The sequence below is a fragment of the Anarhichas minor genome, unplaced genomic scaffold (genome assembly GCF_050575085.1).
Source record: "Anarhichas minor isolate MPS153535 unplaced genomic scaffold, ASM5057508v1 ptg000148l, whole genome shotgun sequence".
Taxonomy (NCBI): Eukaryota; Metazoa; Chordata; class Actinopteri; order Perciformes; family Anarhichadidae; genus Anarhichas; species Anarhichas minor.
The window spans coordinates 273,296-301,210 of record NW_027466594.1 but is presented as its reverse complement, the minus strand read 5'-3'; the positions used below and the strand labels follow the sequence as shown (position 1 = coordinate 301,210).

Here is a 27,915-nt window from a genome sequence, read left to right as displayed (position 1 = left end):
GCTTCCTGACCTCCGTCTCATCGCTGTGGTGATAACGCTGCCTCACGATCTCATTGGATGTAAATGTTTCTGCTGTACGCACTGAATGAACTCACTGACTGTGTGTGTGTGTGTGAGAGAGAGTGTGTGTGTGTGTGTGTGTCTAAGTGTTGGAAGTGAAGCAGTGAGCTTATAGAAGCGTTCAGGTGTTTATTAGTGGAAACTGAGAAGCTGAGCAGACGATCACAGTGAAGACTTGAGGTGTTACACTGTATCTGTGTGTGTGTGTGTGTGTGTGTGTGTGTGTGTGTGTGTGTGTGTGTGTGTGTGTGTGTGTGTGTGTGTGTGTGTCGCCCAGCGGAGTCATTTCCTCATGGTGGGAATCATTCTTTATTAAACGCTCTAATCCTATTTTGACGACTCTGCAGAGTAAAACGATATCAAGCCAGGAAATTAAACAGACGACACACAACACAGATTGTGTGTGTGAGAGAAAGTGTGTGTGTGTGTGTGTGTGAGAGAAAGTGTGTGTGTGTGTGTGAGAGAAAGTGTGTGTGTGTGTGTGTGTGTGAGCAGGAATGTTCTGGCTGTCCTTCCAGCAGTCTCTCTCTCTCTGACCATTGTTCCGGTGTCCTGATGGTGTCCTGATGGTGTCCTGATGGTGGCGCTAGAGGACCCCTCAGGTCTGAATGAAGCAGGTAGACGTGAGGACAGGTGTGTGGATTCTACTTGTTCCTCCTTCACCTCTAAAGATATTCATCCTCTGTTTCTCCAGCTGACTTCACTGTGTTGTGTTGACTCATCACTTTATTAAGACGTTAAATCATTAGAGTTGAATCAAACATTTAACTACAAACATATAATTACAAACACATAAATACAAACATATAAATACAAACATTTAAATACAAACATATAAATACAAACATTTAAATACAAACATATGAATACAAACATATAAATACAAACACATAAATACAAACATTTAAATACAAACATATAAATACAAACATATAAATACAAACATATAACTACAAACATTTAAATACAAACATAAATACAAACATATAAATACAAACATATAAATACAAACATTTAAATACAAACATATAAACACAAACATATAAATACAAACATATAAATACAAACATTTAAATACAAACATATAAATACAAACATTTAAATACAAACATATGAATACAAACATATAAATACAAACATATGAATACAAACATATAAACACAAACATATAAATACAAACATATAAATACAAACACATAAATACAAACATTTAAATACAAACATTTAAATACAAACATATAAACACAAACATATGAATACAAACATATAAATACAAACATAAATACAAACATAAAATTACAAACATTTAAATACAAACATATAAATACAAACATATAAACACAAACATATAAATACAAACATGTAAATACAAACATGTAAATACAAACATTTAAATACAAACATATAAATACAAACATATAAATACAAACATCAATACAAACATAAAATTACAAACATTTAAATACAAACATATAAATACAAACATATAAACACAAACATGTAAATACAAACATGTAAATACAAACATATAAATACAAACATTTAAACACAAACATATAAATACAAACATGAAAATACAAACATATAAACACAAACATATAAATACAAACATTTAAATACAAACATTTAAATACAAACATATAAATACAAACATATGAATACAAACATATAAATACAAACACATAAATACAAACATTTAAATACAAACATTTAAATACAAACATATAAATACAAACATATAAATACAAACATATAAATACAAACATATAAATACAAACATTTAAATACAAACATTTAAATACAAACATATAAATACAAACATATAAATACAAACATATAAACACAAACATATAAATACAAACATATAAATACAAACATAAATACAAACATAAAATTACAAACATTTAAATACAAACATATAAATACAAACATATAAACACAAACATATAAACACAAACATGTAAATACAAACATGTAAATACAAACATTTAAACACAAACATATAAATACAAACATATAAATACAAACATCAATACAAACATAAAATTACAAACATTTAAATATAAACATATAAATACAAACATATAAATACAAACATGTAAATACAAACATATAAATACAAACATATAAATACAAACATCAATACAAACATGTAAATACAAACATTTAAATACAAACATATAAATACAAACATTTAAACACAAACATATAAATACAAACATGAAAATACAAACATATAAACACAAACATATAAATACAAACATATAAATACAAACATAAATACAAACATAAAATTACAAACATTTAAACACAAACATATAAATACAAACATATAAATACAAACATAAATACAAACATAAAATTACAAACATTTAAACACAAACATATAAACACAAACATATAAATACAAACATATAAATACAAACATAAATACAAACATAAAATTACAAACATTTAAACACAAACATATAAACACAAACATGTAAATACAAACATGTAAATACAAACATATAAATACAAACATTTAAACACAAACATATAAATACAAACATATAAACACAAACATGTAAATACAAACATGTAAATACAAACATTTAAATACAAACATATAAATACAAACATATAAATACAAACATGTAAATACAAACATGTAAATACAAACATGTAAATACAAACATATAAACACAAACATGTAAATACAAACATGTAAATACAAACATGTAAATACAAACATATAAATACAAACATATAAATACAAACATATAAATACAAACATGTAAATACAAACATATAAATACAAACATTTAAATACAAACATATAAATACAAACATGTAAATACAAACATATAAATACAAACATTTAAATACAAACATATAAACACAAACATGTAAATACAAACATGTAAATACAAACATATAAATACAAACATTTAAACACAAACATGTAAATACAAACATATAAATACAAACATTTAAATACAAACATTTAAATACAAACATATAAACACAAACATGTAAATACAAACATGTAAATACAAACATATAAATACAAACATTTAAACACAAACATGTAAATACAAACATATAAATACAAACATATAAATACAAACATATAAATACAAACATATAAATACAAACATATAAATACAAGTATTCTGTTTGAATCAGAACAGAAGTGAAAGCATCTTTAAACTTAATTGCTGTCAGAATATTAAAACACATAGAATAGCAAACCAGCAGCCTTGACACACACACACCACACACACACACACACACACACACACACACACACCACACACACACACACACACACACAGGCCAGGGTCACACTGTGAGTTATCAGTCCTGTTGAGTCTTGAGTCACTGTGGAGGACAGAACGGGGCCGGAGGATATCACTGTCACTGATAGTAAGAATGTGTGTGTGTGTGTGTGTGTGTGTGTGTGTGTGTGTGTGTGTGTGTGTGTGTGTGTGTGTGTGTGTGTGTGTGTGTGTGTGTGTTTGCTTGCCTCTCAGACCTTGACAGCTGCGACTCTTTGGCGTCATTTTTCCGTCGGGTCCTTAAAGTTACATTTTCTGCTGTTTTTGTTTCATGAATTGAAGAAACCAGTTTTCTCTCTCAGAGATTCTTTTCTTCTGACATTTCTGCTGCTCAGTGGTTCTTAGATTCACTCTGTGGAGCTCAAAGCATCCAACATGATGAAGGACACGATGGAGTCTTTAATAACTTTGCTCGCTGCCGTACATACATTATACACACATCCATATGCATATTTATATATATATATATATATATATATATATATAAATGCATTACTTACTTATATCTGATGTTTGACTGGGAGAACGAGGTCAGGTACAGATGGAAGACTTGGATGGAGAGATGATTTAAGCAGCACAGGGAGGCCGGGAGTAGAAGCAGTAAATATGCAGATATGACAGCAGGAATCCCTCCGGACTGCAGGAGAGGAAACATAGAGGACTGGACAGGAACCAGCTGATCCAGTGTGTAACCTGCATGTTAGGAGACACAGAGCACGAGACAACACCGACAATCATCTCCTGGTCCTTCAAGAAGGACGCTGAAGCATCAACATCAGCACAGATATGAAAAAGTGAACGTAGATATGCGACATGATTACTTAAACATAGAGTTTGTCCTGGAGGAGAAGTGATGAGGCCATTAAGATCTAAAGGGTTCATCCTCTGGAGATCATGATGACCAACAGTCGTTCTAATCGGCAGAAACTAAATAAAAGCATCAATGAACATTTTCTACGTCTATGAGTTCATGTTGTGACCCTATTCACCTGTAGAGTCTTCTTAATGTGAGTGATGAAGTGGTGAAGTTTCATGGTGATATCTGTGAGTGATGAAGTGGTGAAGTTTCATGGTGATATCTGTGAGTTCATGTTTTGACCCTATTCACCTGTAGAGTCTTCTTCATGTGAGTGATGAAGTGGTGAAGTTTCATGATGATATCTGTGAGTTCATGTTTTGACCCTATTCACCTGTAGAGTCTTCTTAATGTGAGTGATGAAGTGGTGAAGTTTCATGGTGATATCTGTGAGTTCATGTTGTGACTCTATTCACCTGTAGAGTCTTCTTAATGTGAGTGATGAAGTGGTGAAGTTTCATGGTGATATCTATGAGTTCATGTTTTGACCCTATTCACCTGTAGAGTCTTCTTAATGTGAGTGATGAAGTGGTGAAGTTTCATGGTGATATCTATGAGTTCATGTTGTGACTGTATTCACCTGTAGAGTCTTCTTAATGTGAGTGATGAAGTGGTGAAGTTTCATGATGATATCTATGAGTTCATGTTGTGACTGTATTCACCTGTAGAGTCTTCTTAATGTGAGTGATGAAGTGGTGAAGTTTCATGGTGATATCTGTGAGTTCATGTTGTGACCCTATTCACCTGTAGAGTCTTCTTAATGTGAGTGATGAAGTGGTGAAGTTTCATGGTGATATCTGTGAGTTCATGTTGTGACCCTATTCACCTGTAGAGTCTTCTTAATGTGAGTGATGAAGTGGTGAAGTTTCATGGTGATATCTATGAGTTCATGTTGTGACCCTATTCACCTGTAGAGTCTTCTTAATGTGAGTGATGAAGTGGTGAAGTTTCATGGTGATATCTATGAGTTCATGTTGTGACCCTATTCACCTGTAGAGTCTTCTTAATGTGAGTGATGAAGTGGTGAAGTGTCATGGTGATATCTGTGAGTTCATGTTGTGACTCTATTCACCTGTAGAGTCTTCTTAATGTGAGTGATGAAGTGGTGAAGTGTCATGGTGATATCTGTGAGTTCATGTTGTGACCCTATTCACCTGTAGAGTCTTCTTAATGTGAGTGATGAAGTGGTGAAGTTTCATGGTGATATCTATGAGGTCATGTTGTGACCCTATTCACCTGTAGAGTCTTCTTAACTAAACGTCTCTTTAAAGGACGTTTCCTCTAAATGAGTTTGTTCTCAGACTCTGATGATAAATCTCCACTTCAGCAGCTCTTACATTCACCAAACGTCACACGTTCATTCCTCTCTGTGTGCTGAAGGTTCACACATCACTCACACACTCAGTTATACTACATTCTAGTAGTAGTAGTAGTATTCTTATTATTATTATAATGAAAATATGCATAATTTGCATAATACACTTGATATAATAATGATAATTACAATACAATACAATACAAATAATCATAATAATAATCATAGTAATGTTTACTCTTTAATATATGTGCGTATACACGTGTGTAAAAGCCTCAAACACGTCACGTGATATTGTGAAACCGGCTTCAGCAGTTCCTCAAATGGCCACTTGAGGCTCCACCAGCGAGTTGATCCCCATAGACGTCCATGTTGAAATGAACTTTACAGCAGAAATAAACATGTTTCTCTTTGGCTAATGTCTCCGCTCGTTACAGCCGTACGGGCGATGAATCCTTATATAACTATTTAATTATTCTATTTGTCGGGTATCGTCACAGCCGCTAGCGGCGAGGTGTCGCCTCGTTTAGTTTCAGTCACTTACTGTGAAGATCTCAACACAATACTGCTTCATGTGTTCCTGATGGAGGAACGTTGAATGACTGGTGCTCCATAACAAAGCTGCAGGCCTCTCGATGACGACGTCCTTGAACGCACCACCCAGGAGACTTTATAGGACAGTTCCAACACTGAGGATAACAGAACTAACAGAATAAAGGGGCTGAATGCTTGACTGTAGTTAGATGTGGTCAGTAATGTACTGCTGTAGGTCTGCCTGTAGGCTATAACTATAACCATAAACTCATTTAATATTGCCTCATACGATCGGACACAATCAGCGTAAAGCAGCGTGTCGAACATCTGAAACTAGTACATAACTTCATGTAACATGATGTCGTCCTTAAAACAGAGAATCCAATAAAGGCTGAGAGGTGACAGACACTGAGTGAGGTCATATCCACTTATTCATAAATAATGACGATAATGTGTTTTAGGAGGCGATGTGGACGATGACAGTCAGTCAGGAGGCTGATGGCAAACAAATGGTCAGACAGACTTCACACAGGTTTCTGGACTTATGATGTAGACGTGCTGAGTTCTGTCTCATAAAACAGCTGAAGAAGTGAAACAATGAGAAGAATCTGTCCTGTAGTGTTTGCTTGGCTGTAAATCAGACGGGGAAACTGTATTAACTGTTAGAAGAGCAAGAACATCCAGAGATTTTAAGGTTAAAGTTTCAGGGCTGACAGTGTGCCGGGCTGCATTACACGTTTCTGAAGGCTTGCACTTGTCTTGGTCTTGTTTTTGGAACAAGTAGTGTAGAAGTACTTCCAGATACGTCCTGGTTCAGTCCTTTCCGTCTGTTTTGGAATGAAAATTAATAATTTCTCCACTTTCACTTTTAGCAGAGGAGGAATGTACCCGAGTAGCGTTCACTCAAGGCGTGTAGTTTAGAGAACTGTTGTGTGTTGTTTGTATGATCCGTTCTCACAGAAACTAAAGTCCACTCTGTGCTTCTAGTTTTTCTTCTAGTGAAATAACACTCGTCGTGACTCTGTGCAACTCCCTGAAGTCTCGATGCCACAGTGAGGTTGTCAGGTTCAGGGACCAAAGGCTAAAAACAAAACCTGGTCTCACTTTCGGCGTCGTCCTCTGAAGACAGAAACACTGGAAAGACGACAAATCGTCAAACACCGATGTTTGTCCAGTCGCTCTAAGATATGACGCTCTACGTTCCCCTCTAGGTTCAGTTCTGTGAGTCCTTTCAAAGCTCAAAGTTTGAAGTTAACTTGATGACTAAAGATTCACGTCACTACCGAGAACGACTCTCACGACTAAAGACTTACGTCACCGTCTACACGAACAGCAGTCGTGTGTTCGTGTAACCCATCCAGCTGTTGTTGTTGTTTACGATCCTTACAATGAACACACAAACGTCCTCAGAGCGAGGCGGCTGAGGGCTTTTCTCTTTCAATGAAATTCCTCCAGACTTCATCTCGTCTCTCGTTTCCTTCAACAGTCGTCAGAATGCATGAAGCTCTCGGGTCAAACTGACTTTGCAGGATTTGTCTTTTGGGACATTTCTGCTCTTCAGTACATTTTGCTTATTTCTCCCAGACGGCTTTATTAACCTCCAACAACAAGAGCAGTTTGGACTGTAGATTGACCCGAGGAATCACTCAGCGTGTGACCTTATCGTAGGAAACATCTAATGGAAATGTTTCTGGAAACAAGTAGAAAAACACGTGAAGAGAAACTCTTCACGTGTCTTAACCTCGTACAGTCGAAATACTCCCTTACAAACACTGTTCTGTCTCTCAGGTCTTCAGGTCTTCTCGTGTTTGTTTCTCATGCTGGACGTTTGAGGGGAGACGACTCGGCCGTTACTCTGTTCTGAACGCTAACTCTCATTGTTTTTCACAGTCATTTGTGATAATTGCTCACGGTGATTTTATTCCCGTCCAAGTTGTCCGTGTCTGTAATTTGTCAAGAACAACTTCCGTGTTAAATTACCCAGAATGCTTTCTTTAGCAGATCGCTCCGTCCACCTGCTGCTGAATCCTGTGAGGCTCCTCAGGACGCGTCTCACCCAACAGGAAGCTTTCTGAGGGCGTGGCTCTGCTTCTTAAAGACTCCTAATACAAAGATTATTTATTTTTTTAATAGTGTGTGTGTGTGTGTGTGTGTGTGTGTGTGTGTGTGTTTGCATGTGAAGTACCCGTAAAATACGTGTGTTCGCTTCACATGTGCCACGTCCTTGTATGACATAAGAACATCAGACATGTTCATGACAGGACGGAGTCTCCCCCAAAAACCAGACCAGAGACAACCCAAACCACACACACACACACACACACACACACACACACACACACACACACACACACACACACACACACACACACACACACACTTTCCTCCCCTTCATTCTCAAAATAAATGTAACTTTGTCGATGTTTTTTTCCTCCATTACCTCATCAATTTAAATCAATGTCTGCTCACGAGATACCACAAACACACACACGCACACAAACACACACGCACACACACACACACACACACACACAATGTTTTGCTGGGTTTCCTTATTCGTCCTGGAGGTCGAAGCCACAACACTGGACATAACGGGGACATGTCGTGCTCATTGTCAGGTTTATATTTGTATTTTGGTTTGTACTAGAAAATGTTTCCACGCTTTAATGGTCAGATAGTTTGAACTGTTTGAAAAGCTCCGGTTTCCATTCTCTGTAAGTCCTCCAGAAAAATACCAGTCTGCTTTCATTGGCTTGCGAGTAAAATGGTTGGTGCACCTTAGCGTGTTGTTTCTGTGTTGGGGGGCGACCGTGGCCCACTGTAACCGCAAGGTTGATGCTTCGATCCTTGGCTGGGACGTATCCTGTGTCGAAGTGTCCCTGAGCAAGACACAGAACCCCTAACGTCTCCCCGGGCGCCTGTCATGGGCCACTGCTCCCTGATACAGGGATGGGTCAAATGCAGACACAAATGTCCCCCTAACCAGGATGAATATAGTATAATAGCGTATAATTAGCGTGTTGTTTCTATGTTAGCGTGTTGTTCTTGTTTTAGCGTGTTGTTTCTATGTTAGCGTGTTGTTCTCGTGTTAGTGTGTTGTTTCTATGTTAGCGTGTTGTTCTCGTGCTAGCGTGTTGTTTCTATGTTAGCGTGTTGTTCTTGTGTTAGCATGTTGTTTCTATGTTAGCGTGTTGTTCTTGTGTTAGCGTGTTGTTTCTATGTTAGTGTGTTGTTCTTGTGTTAGCGTGTTGTTTCTATGTTAGCGTGTTGTTCTTGTGTTAGCATGTTGTTTCTATGTTAGCGTGTTGTTCTTGTGTTAGTGTGTTCTTTCTATGTTAGCGTGTTGTTCTTGTGCTAGCGTGTTGTTTCTATGTTAGCGTGTTGTTCTTGTGTTAGCATGTTGTTTCTATGTTAGCATGTTGTTCTTGTTTTAGCATGTTGTTTCCATGTTAGCGTGTTGTTCTTGTGTTAGTGTGTTCTTTCTATGTTAGCGTGTTGTTCTTGTGCTAGCGTGTTGTTTCTATGTTAGCGTGTTGTTCTTGTGTTAGCATGTTGTTTCTATGTTAGCGTGTTGTTCTTGTGTTAGCATGTTGTTTCTATGTTAGCGTGTTCTTGTGTTAGCGTGTTGTTTCTATGTTAGCGTGTTGTTCTTGTGTTAGCGTGTTGTTTCCATGTTAGCGTGTTGTTCTTGAGCGAGTTCATGTGTCTCTATAGTTAGCCACACTTCTCCTCTGTTAGCCGTTTGGTTGTGTTAGTTTTCCAGCAGTAGTTGATCGTGAATGTTTCATGTTAACATGCGCTCAGGCTTCAGAATAACTCTTATAAGACAGCAGTTAATCTTCACTCTCACAGAAACAACACTGACAAAGTTCCTTAAATGTGACTCAGCGTCTGCGGGTGTTTAACTTTAACCAACTCAAGTAAAATGTCAAACATAAGAGCTCTCCGTCATTTAAAGGTGATTAATTATCCTTCACACCTGGAGGCTCTCACGATGTGTCCACTCGCTGCAGCATTGTAATTTGTGCTTGTGTCTGCAGCAGCTCAGCCTGAACACTCAGGTGAGTTAAAGCTTCCCAGCGAGTGGAAGCCGCTGGGCTCCGGCTGACCTTTTCACCTCTCGCCTCGTGCACCGCGGCTTTAATAGCGGCTGCATTTTTGTCCTCGGCGTGAGGAAATGAGTTCCTGCTGCGCCTCCTCCTCGCTGACTGGAGTCGCTCCAGCCGCCTCGTCCTCGACCCCGACGGCTCGTCCTCCGAAGCTGGAAAAGCTCAGCGTCGGTTTTTGCAATCACATTTTTTTAATATGCGTTTAACAAGGCCGAGTTTATGTGCTTATGAATGTCAACATGACCCGCAGCCAGAAGCCAGTGGCTTCACTGCTTTTACAAATCGTTGCACAACTCCACTTAATGCCTCACAATAACCTTATGAAGCAATTATTCCCTCCTCGGCTGCTGTCAGGCTGTGAACGTAGAGAAAGACTCTTTAATGGAGACTTTAAGGACCATTAACGGATTGTTTTATACTAAAGCAGAAAAGAGACAAAAGACACATGTACTTTGTGTACATCCTTTCAACTTTAATGGTGAAGCAGAAAACAAAACAATACCGTAAAATAAATTAGATTAGAAAAATGCCACAAGCACATTTGATTTGTACAACAAAGCAATGCAACATACTGGATTTCCATATATACAGAATAAAAAATAGACTTTTTATTCTTTGTCCACTTGGTTCAGTGTCAGTATCTTTTGTCTCGATAAAAAGAACAAAATCTGAACAAATACAACTTCTTTTATTCTTTTTTTTTTCAACCTTTTCAAGGCTTTTTTCGTTTTTCTGACGTTTTGCGTTCATGTTCAAACAGGACGGACTAAGAGTTTGTCCCAAAAGAGTCCAGAAGAGGCTCTGCCCTCTTCTCAAATGATGACAACAAACAGAGAAAATATAAACACGAGTGACATCATCAAAAAGGGACCAATACTCTCGATAAACTTTTGGTGAATAAGTCGACAATACTGATAGAAACACACACGACACGGAAACACTCAAAGGTTTGTTTTCTCCCAAAAACAGAACAAGGCGATTGTGGATTGTCTTTTTAAGAGTAAAGCATTGTGGGAAATGGAGTTCTTGATGTGCAGGGAGAGAGGAAGAGGAAAGAAATGAAAAAAACACCAAAACTAAAAGAATCAGAAAACTCTAAAGCATAAATAAAACTTCATGAAAACTCTTTTTACACACTTCAGAGAAACACAACGGACAGAAAGCCAGTTGTGAGTTTTCTTTCCTTCAGTTTTCTCTCACAAACATTTGAACAAACTCGACTCTTTGGTGTTCTAAAGCAAACTAAAGACTAAGAACCTCCAGAATACAAACCTCCTCAAAGTGAACCACATTTAGCTGTGAGCGGACCAAATCACTTATTATGGATCTCTCCAATAATTCATAAATCCAGATAAACTGCGTGTTTTTAAGGGATTTGTTCACATGTTCACTTAGATCACTGAACGATTAGCTTCAGTTTGATCAATTAAAGGTGGACATGGTGATAATAGTTATATTAAGCTTCATTAATATGTAGATTACGGTCGTTTTAATCGCCGTCTTCATGTCATTACTCCAAAGTGAAACACTCTAATGCGTCTGTAACCGACATAATTCATTGACATGTAATCAAACATTGATAAGCAGACGCCATAGGAATGGTCTCTAGTGGAGGAACTTCTGCTGTCTAAAGTTAAAGCAACATTGTTTTCAGAGATACCTCAAGAAATGTTTTTAATAAAACAAAACTAAAAGCATGAAACATATCAATGAATGAGTTAAAGAGCCTCTGAGGATGAATCCCTTAGAAGCCGTGGTACTGACTGTAGAGAGAACTGATGAAGTGTTTCTGTCCGTAGTGTGGAGCTAAGATGATTCTGTTGGCTAATGCTAATCACGTTCAGCTAGCTCATTAACAATATGTAAACATCAGAAACAAAGAAATACATTTAAGGTTTGTTCTTTTTGTTCTTGTTGTCGTGATTTCTGGAAGTTAGCGGTTGGCTAGCGGTTGGCTAGCAGTTGGTTAGCGTTTGGCTAGCGGTTGGTTAGCGGTTGGCTAGCGGTTGGTTAGCGTTTGGCTAGCGGTTGGTTAGCGTTTGGCTAGCGGTTGGTTAGCGTTTGGCTAGCGGTTGGCTAGCGGTTGGCTAGCTGTCACTGAACATTTATGTGTAAACTTGATGAGTCGATCCAAGAAAGTCCATTGAGACTAATAAGTCTAATTATGAGCCAAATCAATACATTCTATTCTCCACCAAATATTCTTCATCATTTGAGCGCTTTGATGCTGATCAGATTTTTATTTCCAGGAGGTTGTGGAAGTCTTTGAGAAAATGTTGATGTTGGACATAAACAGTTTATTTCTACGTGAACAGATGTAAGATAAATGTATTAAATCATTGTGGAGATGGTGGTTTTAATCAGCATTTCATTTCAACACTTAAAGTGTGTTTGATTGACAGGTGGCTCAGCCAATCACACTCAACCTCCTACTTTTGACCCAATAAGGATTTCTCTGTGCAGTGAGTCCATCTGACGGGTTCTGACTCATGGTGGGAATCAAACCTGTGACCTGGAAGCTCCGCCCTCTTCCGTCTACTCGCTATAGTGCAAAAAAAATAATAAAGACGTTTGTAATGTTTCTTTAAAAGACAAAATAATAATAATAAATCAACATAATAATAACAACACAAATCCAGCCAAATAAAGAACATTATCAACGACAATAACAATAATAGTATTAATATACTTACTGACAATAATAATTATAACATCAACACGTTAAACATGGAAACATAAAGAAGTGTTTGGTTCCAGCAGCCGGGCCAACTTGTTTCTTTCAAGTATCTCTCGACACACACACGCACACACACACACTCACACACACACACACACTCACACGCACACACACACACACACACACACACACACACACACACTCACACACACAATCACACACTTCCTCTTTCTTCCTCGTACATTTTGAAAAAAGTAAACAGTTGGGAAAGAAAATAAAAAGAGAGAAAGTAAAATACAATAAGACGTAATACGTGAAACAAGTTGCATAGTTTTGAGATTTTTTTTTGTTAGTAGTTTTTCAGGCACCTCGTCTCTCCGAGGTCCGACGGGTCGAGTGGTGCTTTGAACGTCTCAGCCACATAAATAAGCCTCGCTCCCTCCGGTTGTAACAAAAATATATTAGATATTCTTTTTTTCTATCTGTTTTTTTCTTCTTTTTTTTTCTTGTTTATTTGAAAGTGCCTTCGAGACTCTTTCTGAGTTCTGCTGGATGGAGGATGGAGGAGAGTTTTGATGGAGGGAGGAGGGAGGAGGTGAAGAAGGAGGCGCTGCAGGTAAAAGTGACGATGATCATGGAGTCACCTCTTCCCCTACCTCTCTCCATCGCCTCCCTCTCTCTCTGAAGTCCTCCTTCCTCTCCAGTCCAATTCGTTCCGGACCGATCCGGATCGGATCCTCCGTGTCTACGAGCAGCCGCACTCCTCCACCACCATGTTCTGGATGTCCTTCTTGATGATCTTCTGCTCCTCGTTGTAGTACAGCATGGACATGGCTCGTAGCCGGGTGGGCACGCAGCACGACCTCAGGTTCTGGAAGGGGCTGTAGCCCCTCATGCGGTAGTGGCTGATGACGGTGGAGTGGAAGGACAACGTGGAGCCGGTGATGCTCGCCACGTGGGAGGGGCACTCCCCCTCGCAGTAGTTAGCGTGGTAACCGGGCGGCGCGATGATCCAGTCGTTCCAGCCGATGTCTTTGAAGTTGACGTAGAACTGGCGCTTGCAGCAGACGCGGACCTTCCCGTCGCACTCCAGGCCGCGCTTCCTGCGCCGCGGCGAGTCGCCGGCTTCCTCCTGCCGGACGACGGCCATGAGGAACGGCCGGTGGGACTGCTCCCGCTGGTTGGCGCGCTGCGACGTCTCGAAACCGCCGGAGACCAGCACCGGCGTTGCGCCGGCGTCGGCGCAGAGCGGGCAGGAGACCCTGAGGCTGAGCGGCGTGCTCGCAGCGCTCTGCAGCAGCGCTTGAACCGCCGCCGACACCGGGAAGGTGTGCCAGCCGCTGCGACGCGTGTCCACGGACTTCTCTGCCAGGAGGACGTCGTCCTGTGCCGGAGACGGGCGTCCGTTGGGGAGCCAGCGCTGCTGGAAGAGGCGGATGGTGACTTTGGCTCGGCTGCGATTGGTCTTCGCCAAGCGGAGGAAGAGCCAGACGTTGGCCTGCTCCACCAGAGAGAGGGCGCCTCCGTCTTTAGAGAGGACGAAGTTCACCAGGCCCTGAGACTCACCTGGGATGGACACAGAGAGGGAGACAGGGTTAGGGCAAAGGTCAACGGTAACCAGGAAAACACTGATCACGTGTACGGAGAGACACTGAACGCCTCGCTGATACCCTTCAGCTGATGTGTGTGTGTGCGTGTGTGTGTGTGTGTGAGACGAGTGTGGCCACATCTGGGCTATAGAGTCATCTACACACACAACACACACTTGTCATTATGTTACCATCGCTAACATGACCTCACACACACACACACACACTCTTCCTGCTGACTCAGCAGTGGTCGGAGGTTTTTCGGAGTCAGGCAGCGTTTAGAGCCGGTAATGGTTCCCACCAGGACAGTTTACAGCAGAATAAATGAAGTGTAATCGTTCTGCTCTCTGAATTATGGGAAACTTTAAAAAAAAAAAACTGCAGAAGAAGAGAGTTTTATTCTGGAGGGTGGATGTGAGCAGCTGTTTAGTCTGCTGGTTTCAGCCTGAAGGTGAACGTGATTTAAGGATAAAAGGAGAGTCATGTGATCAGAGTGGTGAGTCACACAGGAAGTAAACAAAGAGACAGACAACATCTGACGCCTGATTGGTGGAATGCTCCCCTCGCTGGACATTCATTGGCTCTGACACTCTCTGACCTCATGTTATGAACAGTCAGCTGTTCATAATGTTTGCCATTCTCCTTTTGAATCATTTCACCAAACAAACACCGCGAGACATTCAGGAACTCATGAACTTCTTCATCAGGAAGTCTGATCGGTGGTCACTTCACTCGTATTTCTCTTTTATTTTGAAAGGACAAAGTTTGAAGCTCTAGCAAACACTGCAGGGACACACACACACACACACACAGACAGACCTGTATTTTACATTTCCTAGAAACCTCCGGGCCAGGCAGCAAGCTAATCACTAGTTTGAAGACCCAATTACCGTCCACCAGCGTTACATAAGATCTTTGCATCACCTCTCTCTTTCGCTCTCTCTCTCTCTCTCTCTCTCTCTCTCTCTCTCTCTCTCTCTCTCTCTCTCTCTCTCTCTCTCTCTCTCTCTCTCTCTCTCTAATGTCTCTCACTCGTGGGCGTCCATACAGAAACTCAAAGTCACGATTCAGGACTTTATGAATGTCAGCAGCAGCGTTGCTCTGTTAAACGGTGTGAATGGGCGGCTCGTCTGTGTGTGTGGAGGCGGCCGGCACTTTAGCGAGTCCATTAACGCCGTTTAACCGACAATTCAGAGGCGATTATCTCACTTACATCATCACCACTTCAGATTTACAAAAATAAAAGCCCTGTTCATTCATTGTTTCTCAGAATAGTGTTTGTGATGTTGATTGAAGCTGCTGGAAGAAGAAGTCTTTGTTTGAACTCCTGCAGCTCCGTCAGCAACAGAAAACACCGATCTGTTAGTGTGACGCTGATCATGCTGCTGAGATCCAACAGAGGTCAGATGGTGTTCAACTGGAGATGAGTAGTGTTGTTTAATCTAATTAAGTAGTTTAGTTGTCTAAACCTAACGAAGTAGTTTAGTTGTCTAAACTTAACTAAGTAGTTTAGTTGTCTCAACCTAAGTAGTTTAGTTGTCTCAACCTAAGTAGTTTAGTTGTCTCAACCTAACTAGTTTAGTTGTCTCAATCTAACTAGTTTTGATGTCTAAACCTAACTAAGTAGTTTTGATGTCTAAACCTAACTAAGTAGTTTATTTTTATTTTTTGTTTCAAACTGTTTTAGAAAATATGTTTCCCTCAAAACTTAATTTTTGCAGTTTAGTTGTATGGGGACATAATTTTATAATATCAGTAAATGATTGACTTTGATTCACTGAGTCAACCCTTCCTCGTTCCCAGTGCATGCTGGGACGGACCTTAGCCCCTTAAAAAAAACACCTCAACAGGATAAAAAGATTTTCTTTAACTCGTCTTAAACTGCGGTTGGTTATTGCAGCTTCTGTTCAGGAAGTGAACAGAAGAACATTTTCAAACATTGAGCTCTGAGCGTCGTCAGTAGTCACTTCATTAACATCAGTGTGAATTAGTCACACATCTGAAGAGCTGCAGCAGCACACTGTTGCTCTTACAGTCAACATGCAGAGTCATTAACAGAGCTGAAGATAACCACGACATTGAATGCATCAGCTGCATCAGAAATTCTTTCACTTGTTTTTATCTCTCTGAGAACTCGCAACATGTTTGTGGATAAATAGTAAATATGTTTCTGCTGCCGAGCTGGACGGTAACATTTGAGATAAAGTGAATATCGTGTTAGTGTTCAACAGCTACAGCTCGCATGAGGCGTGACAGGAACTCCAGCTGCAGAGTTAAAGAGGAATTCTTTGGTTTCAAGATTATCAGAAAATGTCTGTCACAGTTTGCTGAGGCCCAAATGTCATAGAAGACCTCTGAGAAGAAGCAGTGAAGTTTGAAGTAAAACAATTATCAAAATGATTGCTAATTAGTTTCAGCTCTAACTGCAATACAAGCAACGAGTCCACATCCTGTTAGTCATACAACACACCTGACATTGTACATTCATCATGTTTGTATTCTTTTAGCAGGAAAACTTAAAACCATGTTGACAGATTTCTCTAAAACAAAGAACAGTGAGTAGAGTTTGGTGTGAAGATGAAATCCACCTGCCACATACGTCACATGATCATCCGTCAATGTACCAAGCAGATTTATCGACTTCTTCTACTGTATAATGAAGATACTTTAAGTAAAGTAGAGACATTAACAAGTGTTTCTCTTTCAGGAGTGAAACCAATGAAATCAATCTAAGCGCTGATGATGAAGTGAAGTTTGTCCGACTCACATTTAATGTGTTTGAACATGTAAGAAGTGGACAGAGGTGAGAAACAACCAGTTCCAGCAGCTCGTTTATTCTCAAAGACGAGGAGTTCCTGTTTCCTGGAGTCTGTCCGACCTCTGCGAGTCTTCTGCTCACAGCTCATCTCTCTCCGTAATCCTCTTTACAAACTCACGTCTCAACAACTCATAAAAGCTTTGGACTGAAACACACCGATGTCCTGCTGCTTTACATCTGGTCTGATTCAAAAATGTAGAAACAAAGATGGAGGTCTACAAAGCCTCAAATCCTCTTCTGTGTCCCGGTGCAGCATTTACTGCTGACTGGAGTCTGCAGTATTTAAAGACAGAAGAAGTCTTCTTTTTAGCCTTTAGAACTTTTAAAATGCTGACTTTCATCATCTACTCATGTTAGGTCATCAGAACCCGAGTTATTGCATAAAAATAACAAGTTTATCACATCAAAAAAACTAAATTATACCAACAAAACACAAGTTTATACCATATAAGAACTATTTTATACCATCAAATGTCAAGTTTTGACTATTACAAACCCTCTTTTTAATCATCACACAATTGTGTATCATTAAACCCAGTTTAAGCTTTGAATATCCAACTGAGACAAAAAGTCTAGTTCACTGTTGGTCATCAGATGTTTAGTTAGACGTCCAAAACCCAAGCTGTTGCACGTACAGTTTGTGCCGTCATAATCAAATGTTTATCAAAACCAAGTCTAGAACATCAAAACCAAGTCTAGACCATCAAAACCAAGTCTAGACCATCAAAACCATTTTAGGCTATCGATAAAGTTTAAACCATCAAACTCCAACGAAACAAACTTTAGACTGTTGAAAACTAATCCAGACCAGTTTAACCCAGTTTAACCCATCAAACCCAGTGTAGACCACGGGACACCTGATCCCTTAAATCATCAGCGTGTCGTCCGTACAGGGAAACGTTTCCCAGAAATCAAGAAGCATGAAGTGACATTTGAGCCAAACATCCTCATCATCATCATCAAACATTTCCCATCAGCCCCTGCGGCGTATTATGACTTTGATTTGATTTATCAGACGAAGTCTCTCTAACAAAGCTAAACAAGAGGAGCTGCCAACATGTGACACAAACACGGATCGGTATGTTGTTAAAAGGGTTATGATCGCTCACACGCACACACACACACACACACACACACACACACACATAAACACTGGGATCTGAGTCATGAGGCGGAGGCTTGTGGGAGACGGTGCTCGGCCTTCTAGTTACTTCATATGTTCTGTTTGAGATGCAAGTGGAATAACCCGCCCGGGTCCCATTGACCTTCTTTAACATGATGATGACTTGAACCGATGGTGCATTCAGGGTCTCCTCCTCAACTCGTAAAGTAACAAACTTGTCTTCATGTTCGAGTCATAACTTTTGTCGAGGAGCACCTGAACGCACCGCAGCGGGTCTCGACCTCATTGGACGTCGCCTTTCAGAAGAGGAGGCGGAGCTTGAATTGCTGCTAATTCTGGATGTGACTGTTGACATCGGTGAGTGAACACACCCTCCATCCTCTGTTCAGGGTGTTTACTGAGACCGCACACACACACAGATGGTACTGTGCGTGTGTGCGTGTGTGTGTGTGCGTGTGTGTGTGTGTGTGTGTGTGTGTATACGTGTCTCTCAGCTGTTTGTGTAAATGTGTGTCTGTGTTTGTGTGTCTTGGCGGAGTGTGTTTGTGTGGAACAGCTGTTTTCTGTCCGTCTTCACTATTCACCAGAAGAGATGAAGGAGGAGGACGAGGTGAGGAAGAGGAGGTGTGATGCGTCTGCTTCACATGTTACACTCTAAAACCAGAGAGGACCTCTGAGCTACACGCTAACATGCTAACATTGGCTCACTTCATCATCATCAAACTCTGGTTTATATTCTGCCTCACATGTGGATTCATCCGGCGCTGAAAATAGTCCCTGAAAAAAGTCTCTGTTTCCTCCTTTAAGATGAAGAAACTATATATTTGTGTTTTAACACGTGGATATTTTTTACAGTGTACTCTCTTCTTCACAGCCGCCCATTCTTCTGTCTCTTTAGTTTACATTAGGAGCGACCCCCCCCCCCCCCCCCCCCTTACAACACTCACACACACACACACACACACACCCTCAAGTGTAACAGTCTGAGCTGTTCTAACATCACTCGTCTGCTGTTGAAAGATGCTTCAGAGGACGTTCAGGAGGAAACAAAGACCAAACATTGGTACACTTTAAAGATCTCGTGAAGCTCATTCGTGTTTCTTTATAAAGTGAAACAGACTCATTAAGTGAACTTTGGGTGAATTTAAAAGCTCATTTTTTAATCAATGACTGTAAACCTGCACAGAAAGCCTTCACAGCTCTGGACCTGCTGATTTAGTTTTTAAGGGAAATGTATTTTGTTGCTTAAATAAACCAAGTAGTTCAGGATGGTTTGTATTTAAATTTAATTTATTTCATTTTAATTTTAACTTTAATTTTAATTTTAATTTTTCCACACTGAGACCTCTGGCGTGGGCGCGTCTATGCCCTCAGTCAGGACTGTCAGGCTCAGCCTCGCCTATGTGGGACAGAAATCTGCTCCAGAGAGTCGACGCCCTGCTGGCCTTATTGGCACCACATGTGAGTCAGACTGTTAGTAAACACACACACACACACACACACACACACACACACACACACAGCTCCAGACGGGAAACTAAATCTGAGCAACGCTGTCAAAGCGGCGGTAAACAAAGTGGTGAGGAGGCTTTAAAGCGTCCTCGTCCGTCTGACGGGAGGAAACGCCTGGATGCCAAACTCACTCATCGTCAGCCGGAGAGAAGAAGAAGAAGAAGAGGAGGACTGGAATGCTTTGGGAGGATCAAAGCAGAGAGAAGAAGAAGAAGAAGGAGACACGAGCGCGAACACCCTTCATGCTGAAAATCAATCAGCTGATCAACAGAAAGGAAGTTCTGTCAGCTTTCATGGTTTCAAACAGTTACACATCCACTCAACGCACGCAGCCCTGAACGCACCACGAACACGCTAAAAGACACTGAGGGACATCAAAGAGGATGAAGCCAAAAAAAGAAGTAGAGTGAACGTAAAAAAGTGAGTAATTCTAATTTTGCTGACTCTTTACATTCAATCAATGTAGAGATTTTTGTCTTCTCCTTTCAGACTAGAGGAGGAGATGAGGAGACAAGGACACTACCAGAGAGACAGAGGCGACGAGGAGACGAGAACACTATCAGAGAGACAGAGGAGACGAGGAGACAAGAACACTATCAGAGAGACAGAGGAGACGAGGACACTACCAGAGAGACAGAGGAGACGAGGAGACGAGAACACTATCAGAGAGACAGAGGAGACGAGGAGACGAGAACACTATCAGAGAGACAGAGGAGACGAGGACACTACCAGAGAGACAGAGGAGACGAGGACACTACCAGAGAGACAGAGGAGACGAGGAGACGAGAACACTATCAGAGAGACAGAGGAGATGAGGACACTACCAGAGAGACAGAGGAGACGAGGAGACGAGAACACTATCAGAGAGACAGAGGAGACGAGGACACTACCAGAGAGACAGAGGAGACGAGGAGACGAGAACACTATCAGAGAGACAGAGGAGACGAGGAGACGAGAACACTATCAGAGAGACAGAGGAGATGAGGACACAACCAGAGAGACAGAGGAGACGAGGAGACGAGAACACTATCAGAGAGACAGAGGAGACGAGGAGACAAGAACACTATCAGAGAGACAGAGGAGACAAGAACACTATCAGAGAGACAGAGGAGATGAGGACACAACCAGAGAGACAGAGGAGACGAGGAGACGAGAACACTATCAGAGAGACAGAGGAGACAAGAACACTATCAGAGAGACAGAGGAGATGAGGACACAACCAGAGAGACAGAGGAGACGAGGAGACGAGAACACTATCAGAGAGACAGAGGAGATGAGGACACTACCAGAGAGACAGAGGAGACGAGGAGACGAGAACACTATCAGAGAGACAGAGGAGATGAGGACACTACCAGAGAGACAGAGGAGACGAGGAGACGAGAACACTATCAGAGAGACAGAGGAGACGAGGAGACAAGAACACTACCAGAGAGACAGAGGAGACGAGAACACTATCAGAGAGACTGAGGAGACGAGGACACTACCAGAGAGACAGAGGAGACGAGGAGATGAAGACACTAACAGAGAGACAGAGGAGACGAGGAGATGAAGACACGAACAGAGAGACAAAGGAGACAAGGACACTATCAGAGAGACAGAGGAGACAAGGAAACAGAGGAGAGACAGAGGAGATGAGGAGATGAAGACACGAACAGAGAGACAGAGGACAAGAGGAGACGAGAAAACATTTGTAGATTTGTCCTAAATTCACCAGAAGTTATTAGATAACGCCTCATTTGCACAATTAAACAAAAGATAATTGTCTAAAGAACTGGAGAAGTTTCACGTTGATTTCTATCAAAGACAAGAAAAAGATGAGAGAAGACGAAGACAAAGAAAATAAAAAAATGTGTCTGTCTCTTTACCGACCTGCCGTCGGTCCAACGGGTCGCCGGTTTGAATCCCAGACGGACCGAGCCACCAGAATAGATCCAACAAAGAGCAATTTATTCCTCTGGAGATGAAAGCGGGTCGTGGAATGTCGCTAATGATGTGTTCAATTAAGTCCAATTAGCCTGATTGTCCTTCTGTGTGTGAGGAGACAAACAGCACAGACGGACATTGTGTCGGAGCCGCTGAACGGAGGTCGACACTTCGTCTCCGCCAAGAATCCAGCTGTCCGCTCCGCTCCCCCGCTCGCCGCCGCCCGACGTAATTACCGAGGTCCCTGAACGCATCGGTTATTCCTAACAAAGCACAGGACCGGCTGGGTGCAAAGTATTCTCACGAGGAAAACAAGGTCTGATTAGTTTTTAAATAGCTTCCCGGAGCTTTGAAGCCTCTTTTAGCTCACAGTTCTGGTTCCACATGGTTCTAAGCACGTTCCTTTTGGTTCCTGAGGCGGTTAACGAGACCTCAGTGGCCATCAGCCAATCAGAACTCACGAACATTGTTGTGTTACATTTAGATATTCATCGGCAGGAACATTTTGTCTTTATACCGCGATGCGTTCAGGGTTCTCCTGTAATGAACCCACTTCACTAGAACCTGCTACAGACTACAGGAACCCAACCGGCACTGACAGAAACCACAGAAGAAGACATCACAGTCCCGCCCACACCGCCTGACTGAGAGGTGAGCACAACCATTCAATTATAGATCAATTAAGATTATTTCATTGATTCTGATTCACTGAAACGCTGCACAGTTCACATGCATGTCTAATATGATGAAGATGATTGTGCTCAGACGATGAAGATGATAGTGATCAGAAGATGAAGATGATTGTGATTAGAAGATGATTGTGATCAGAAGATGAAGATGATAGTGATCAGAAGATGAAGATGATTGTGATCAGAAGATGAAGATGATTATGATCAGAAGATTAAGATGATAGTGATTAGAAGATGAAGATGATTGTGATCAGAAGATGAAGATGATTGTGATCAGAAGATGAAGATGATAGTGATTAGAAGATGATTGTGATCAGAAGATGAAGATGATAGTGATCAGAAGATGAAGATGATAGTGATCAGAAGATGAAGATGATTGTGATCAGAAGATGAATATGATTGTGATCAGAAGATGAAGATGATAGTGATCAGAAGATGAAGATGATTGTGATCAGAAGATGAAGATGAGAGTGATTAGAAGATGAAGATGATTGTGACGAGAAGATGAAGATGATTGTGATCAGAAGATGAAGATGATAGTGATCTGAAGATGATAGTTATCAGAAGATGAAGATGATTGTGATCAGATGATTGTGATCAGAAGATGAATATGATTGTGATCAGAAGATGAAGATGATAGTGAACAGAAGATGAAGATGATTGTGATCAGAAGATGAAGATGAAAGTGATTAGAAGATGAAGATGATTGTGATCAGAAGATGAAGATGATAGTGATCAGAAGATGAAGATGATAGTGATCAGAAGATGAAGATGATAGTGATTAGAAGATGAAGATGATTGTGATCAGAAGATGAAGATGATTGTGATCAGAAGATGAAGATGATTGTGATCAGAAGATGATTGTGATCAGAAGATGAATATGATAGTGATCAGAAGATGAAGATGATAGTGATTAGAAGATGAAGATGATTGTGATCAGAAGATGAAGATGATAGTGATCAGAAGATGAAGATGATTGTGATCAGAAGATGATAGTGATCAGAAGATGAAGATGATTGTGATCAGAAGATGAAGATGATAGTGATTAGAAGATGAAGATGATTGTGATGAGAAGATGAAGATGATAGTGATCAGAAGATGAAGATGATAGTGATTAGAAGATGAAGATGATAGTGATCAGAAGATGAAGATGATAGTGATCAGAAGATGATTGTGATCAGAAGATGAAGATGATAGTGATCAGAAGATGAAGATGATAATGATCATAAGATGATTGTGATCTGAAGATGAAGATGATAGTGATCAGAAGATGAAGATGATTGTGATCAGAAGATGAAGTGATAGTGATCAGAAGATGAAGATGATAGTGATCAGAAGATGATAGTGATCAGAAGATGAAGATGATTGTGATCAGAAGATGAAGATGAAAGTGATTAGAAGATGAAGATGATTGTGACGAGAAGATGAAGATGATTGTGATCAGAAGATTAAGATGATAGTGATCAGAAGATGAAGATGATAATGATCAGAAGATGAAGATGATAGTGATCAAAAGATGAAGATGATAGTGATCAGAAGATGAAGATGATAGTGATCAAAAGATGAAGATGATAGTGATCAGAAGATGAAGTGATAGTGATCAGAAGATGAAGATGATTGTGCTCAGACGATGAAGATGATAGTGATCAGAAGATGAAGATGATTGTGATTAGAAGATGATTGTGATCAGAAGATGAAGATGATAGTGATCAGAAGATGAAGATGATTGTGATCAGAAGATGAAGATGATTATGATCAGAAGATTAAGATGATAGTGATTAGAAGATGAAGATGATTGTGATCAGAAGATGAAGATGATTGTGATCAGAAGATGAAGATGATAGTGATTAGAAGATGATTGTGATCAGAAGATGAAGATGATAGTGATCAGAAGATGAAGATGATAGTGATCAGAAGATGAATATGATTGTGATCAGAAGATGAAGATGATAGTGATCAGAAGATGAAGATGATTGTGATCAGAAGATGAAGATGAGAGTGATTAGAAGATGAAGATGATTGTGACGAGAAGATGAAGATGATTGTGATCAGAAGATGAAGATGATAGTGATCTGAAGATGATAGTTATCAGAAGATGAAGATGATTGTGATCAGATGATTGTGATCAGAAGATGAATATGATTGTGATCAGAAGATGAAGATGATAGTGAACAGAAGATGAAGATGATTGTGATCAGAAGATGAAGATGAAAGTGATTAGAAGATGAAGATGATTGTGATCAGAAGATGAAGATGATAGTGATCAGAAGATGAAGATGATAGTGATCAGAAGATGAAGATGATAGTGATTAGAAGATGAAGATGATTGTGATCAGAAGATGAAGATGATAGTGATCAGAAGATGAAGATGATTGTGATCAGAAGATGATTGTGATCAGAAGATGAATATGATAGTGATCAGAAGATGAAGATGATAGTGATTAGAAGATGAAGATGATTGTGATCAGAAGATGAAGATGATAGTGATCAGAAGATGAAGATGATTGTGATCAGAAGATGATAGTGATCAGAAGATGAAGATGATTGTGATCAGAAGATGAAGATGATAGTGATTAGAAGATGAAGATGATTGTGATGAGAAGATGAAGATGATAGTGATCAGAAGATGAAGATGATAGTGATTAGAAGATGAAGATGATAGTGATCAGAAGATGAAGATGATAGTGATCAGAAGATGATTGTGATCAGAAGATGAAGATGATAGTGATCAGAAGATGATTGTGATCAGAAGATGAAGATGATAGTGATCAGAAGATGAAGATGATTGTGATCAGAAGATGAAGTGATAGTGATCAGAAGATGAAGATGATAGTGATCAGAAGATGATAGTGATCAGAAGATGAAGATGATTGTGATCAGAAGATGAAGATGAAAGTGATTAGAAGATGAAGATGATTGTGACGAGAAGATGAAGATGATTGTGATCAGAAGATTAAGATGATAGTGATCAGAAGATGAAGATGATAATGATCAGAAGATGAAGATGATAGTGATCAAAAGATGAAGATGATAGTGATCAGAAGATGAAGATGATAATGATCAGAAGATGAAGATGATAGTGATCAAAAGATGAAGATGATAGTGATCAGAAGATGAAGTGATAGTGATCAGAAGATGAAGATGATAGTGATCAGAAGATGAAGATGATAGTGATCAAAAGATGAAGATGATAGTGATCAGAAGATGAAGATGATAATGATCAGAAGATGAAGATGATAGTGATCAAAAGATGAAGATGATAGTGATCAGAAGATGAAGTGATAGTGATCAGAAGATGAAGATGATAGTGATCAGAAGATGAAGATGATTGCAATCAGAAGATGAAGATGATAGTGATCACAAGATGGTAGTGATCAGAAGATGAAGATGTTTGTGATTAGAAGATGAAGATTCATGGTTTTCACATAACAGATGTTTCTCTCAGACACACAGGAACCCTTCAGTGAACCCATTTAAATGAGAGATGAACAGAGTCCGACTCTGGTTTTATTATTCAGGATCTCTCTGTCAGGAAAGAGATGCAGCACTCTGCTTTAAAACACACACGTACGCACACACCTACACTTACATACACCTACACTTACATACATCTACATGCACACACACACAGATACGTGAATCTCCTCTGACTTTAAGTAGATAATGAGGTATTCTTTGAAACCAGCAGGAGGCGATTACAGAGGTTTGTGTGTGTGTGTGTGTGTGTGTGTGTGTGTGTGTGTGTGTGTGTGTGTGTGTGTGTGTGTGTGTGTGTGTGTGTGTGTGTGTGTGTGTGTGTGTGTGTGTGTGTGTGTGTGTGTCTGACGGGTTCGGCTCAGTGAGTACGCAGGTGGAATTAAGCAGCTGGACACACACACAAACACACACACACACACACACACACACACACACACACACACACAGAGGTAACTGTTGCAGATTCCTTGACACCATAAACACATAAAAATAAACTGGATTCACACATTTAGTGTCCAACGTTTGTTCACACACACACACAGTGAGACATACACACACACACTCACTCACCAGCCTCAGCGAAGGTGATGATCTCTGTTGTCTCCTGCGCGTCTCCACCGTCTCCCATCCGAGCTGCCGCCGCCGCCGCTCCTCCTCCTCGGCCTCCCCGCCCTCGCGTCTCCTCCTCCCCCCCCTCGATCTGCACGCTGCCGTCCTCCGCCACTCGCCCCACGTGGAGCTTGCGTAGGGCGTTGAGGAGCGCGGCGCGCGGCACAGGCCGTGTGATGTTGGGCCGGTCCTGGAGGTGCAGCATGTTGAGGATGTGCCTCTTCACCGCCTCCACCACGTCCTGCTGAGCCGCCTCCTCCTCCACCTCCTCCTGGTTGTGTCCCGCCACGTCGTCTGCGGTTCCCCCCTCGTTCCTCCTCATCCTGGCCAGGGCACAGGAGGGGCAGTGGGAGCCGGAGGCGGCATCCGGACGGACGCTCAGAGAGAGCGGCTGGAGTTTGGCCGGCGGGTCCGAAGTGGAGCTGCAGCTCTGGACCAGGACCAGGAGGGTCCAGCTGAGCACAGCCAACACAGACATGATGACAGGAGGTTCTTGATTGGCTGCTGGGCTGGATTTGGGGATGCTGCCGGATGCTGATGCACAGAGCAGATGAAGGAGGCTTGAGTGTCTTCTAAAAAAGTGTTTGAACAAAGATAATTCAGTCCTGGACGGTGAAATGAATTCACCTTCCCTCCTTCGTCTTCCTCCTCTCTTTGTCTTCTCTTCAGAAGTTTCAAAGCTGCAAAAGTCCACCTGTGAAAACGGAGGGAAAGAAAAAGGAGAGAGACACACACACAATGCCGAGAGAGAGAGAAAATGAGTAATCCTTGTCTTTTTAGTCAGGGACAGATGGCTGGAAAAAATGTGGAGGCGTCACAAGAGAAAGAAAGGAATAAAGAAAACAAGAAGAAGAAGAAGAAAGTCTCCGATGTGATGAATGGATGAACGCAGAGAGAGGAGAACTCTGGAGGATCCTTGTTCCCGGGGTGAAGTCTCTGCTCAGTGTGTTGGACTAAGTTATCCCAAACGAAGGGAGTTCCTCTCTCTCTCTCTTTCTCTCTCTCACTGAGTGGTGAATGCCTTCCCTCGCTCACCAGTTGAATGGTTTTAGCAGAGTGGGCTGGACTCTCTCTCTCTGCTCGCTCTCTTCTTTCCTTCCCTCCCTCTTGCTTCTCTCGCCCTGGCAGCCTCCTACCATAATTATACCTCCCTCCCTCCATCCCTCTCTCTCTCTCCTCTACTCTAGTCTCCTCCCATCTTGCTCTGTGACTCATAGCACTTCCAACTTCTACCTTTTCCCTCCCTCCTTCTCTTTCTTTATTTCTTTCTCCCCTCCCTCCTTTCTGTTAATGGAGCAGAGCCG

The 27,915-nt window shown here is 40.8% G+C and overlaps 1 protein-coding gene across 2 annotated transcripts; it reads right to left on the bottom strand.

Annotated features, from left to right (window-relative positions):
- Window positions 1-12,126: 12,126 nt before the first annotated feature.
- inhbaa (inhibin subunit beta Aa) lies at window positions 12,127-27,089 on the bottom strand. 2 transcript variants are annotated; one of them, XM_076085284.1, is made up of 3 exons: window positions 26,666-27,089; window positions 26,573-26,614; window positions 12,127-14,437 (listed from the first exon to the last, which is right to left on the bottom strand). In XM_076085284.1, the coding sequence occupies exons 1-3, from the start codon at window positions 27,087-27,089 to the stop codon at window positions 13,617-13,619; spliced, it is 1,287 nt and encodes a 428-aa protein (XP_075941399.1). In that variant the 3' UTR covers window positions 12,127-13,616. The 2 variants fall into 2 exon arrangements, with proteins under 2 accessions (XP_075941399.1, XP_075941398.1); XM_076085283.1 differs by having other exon boundaries at window positions 26,573-27,089.
- Between the last annotated feature and the right edge of the window lie 826 nt (window positions 27,090-27,915).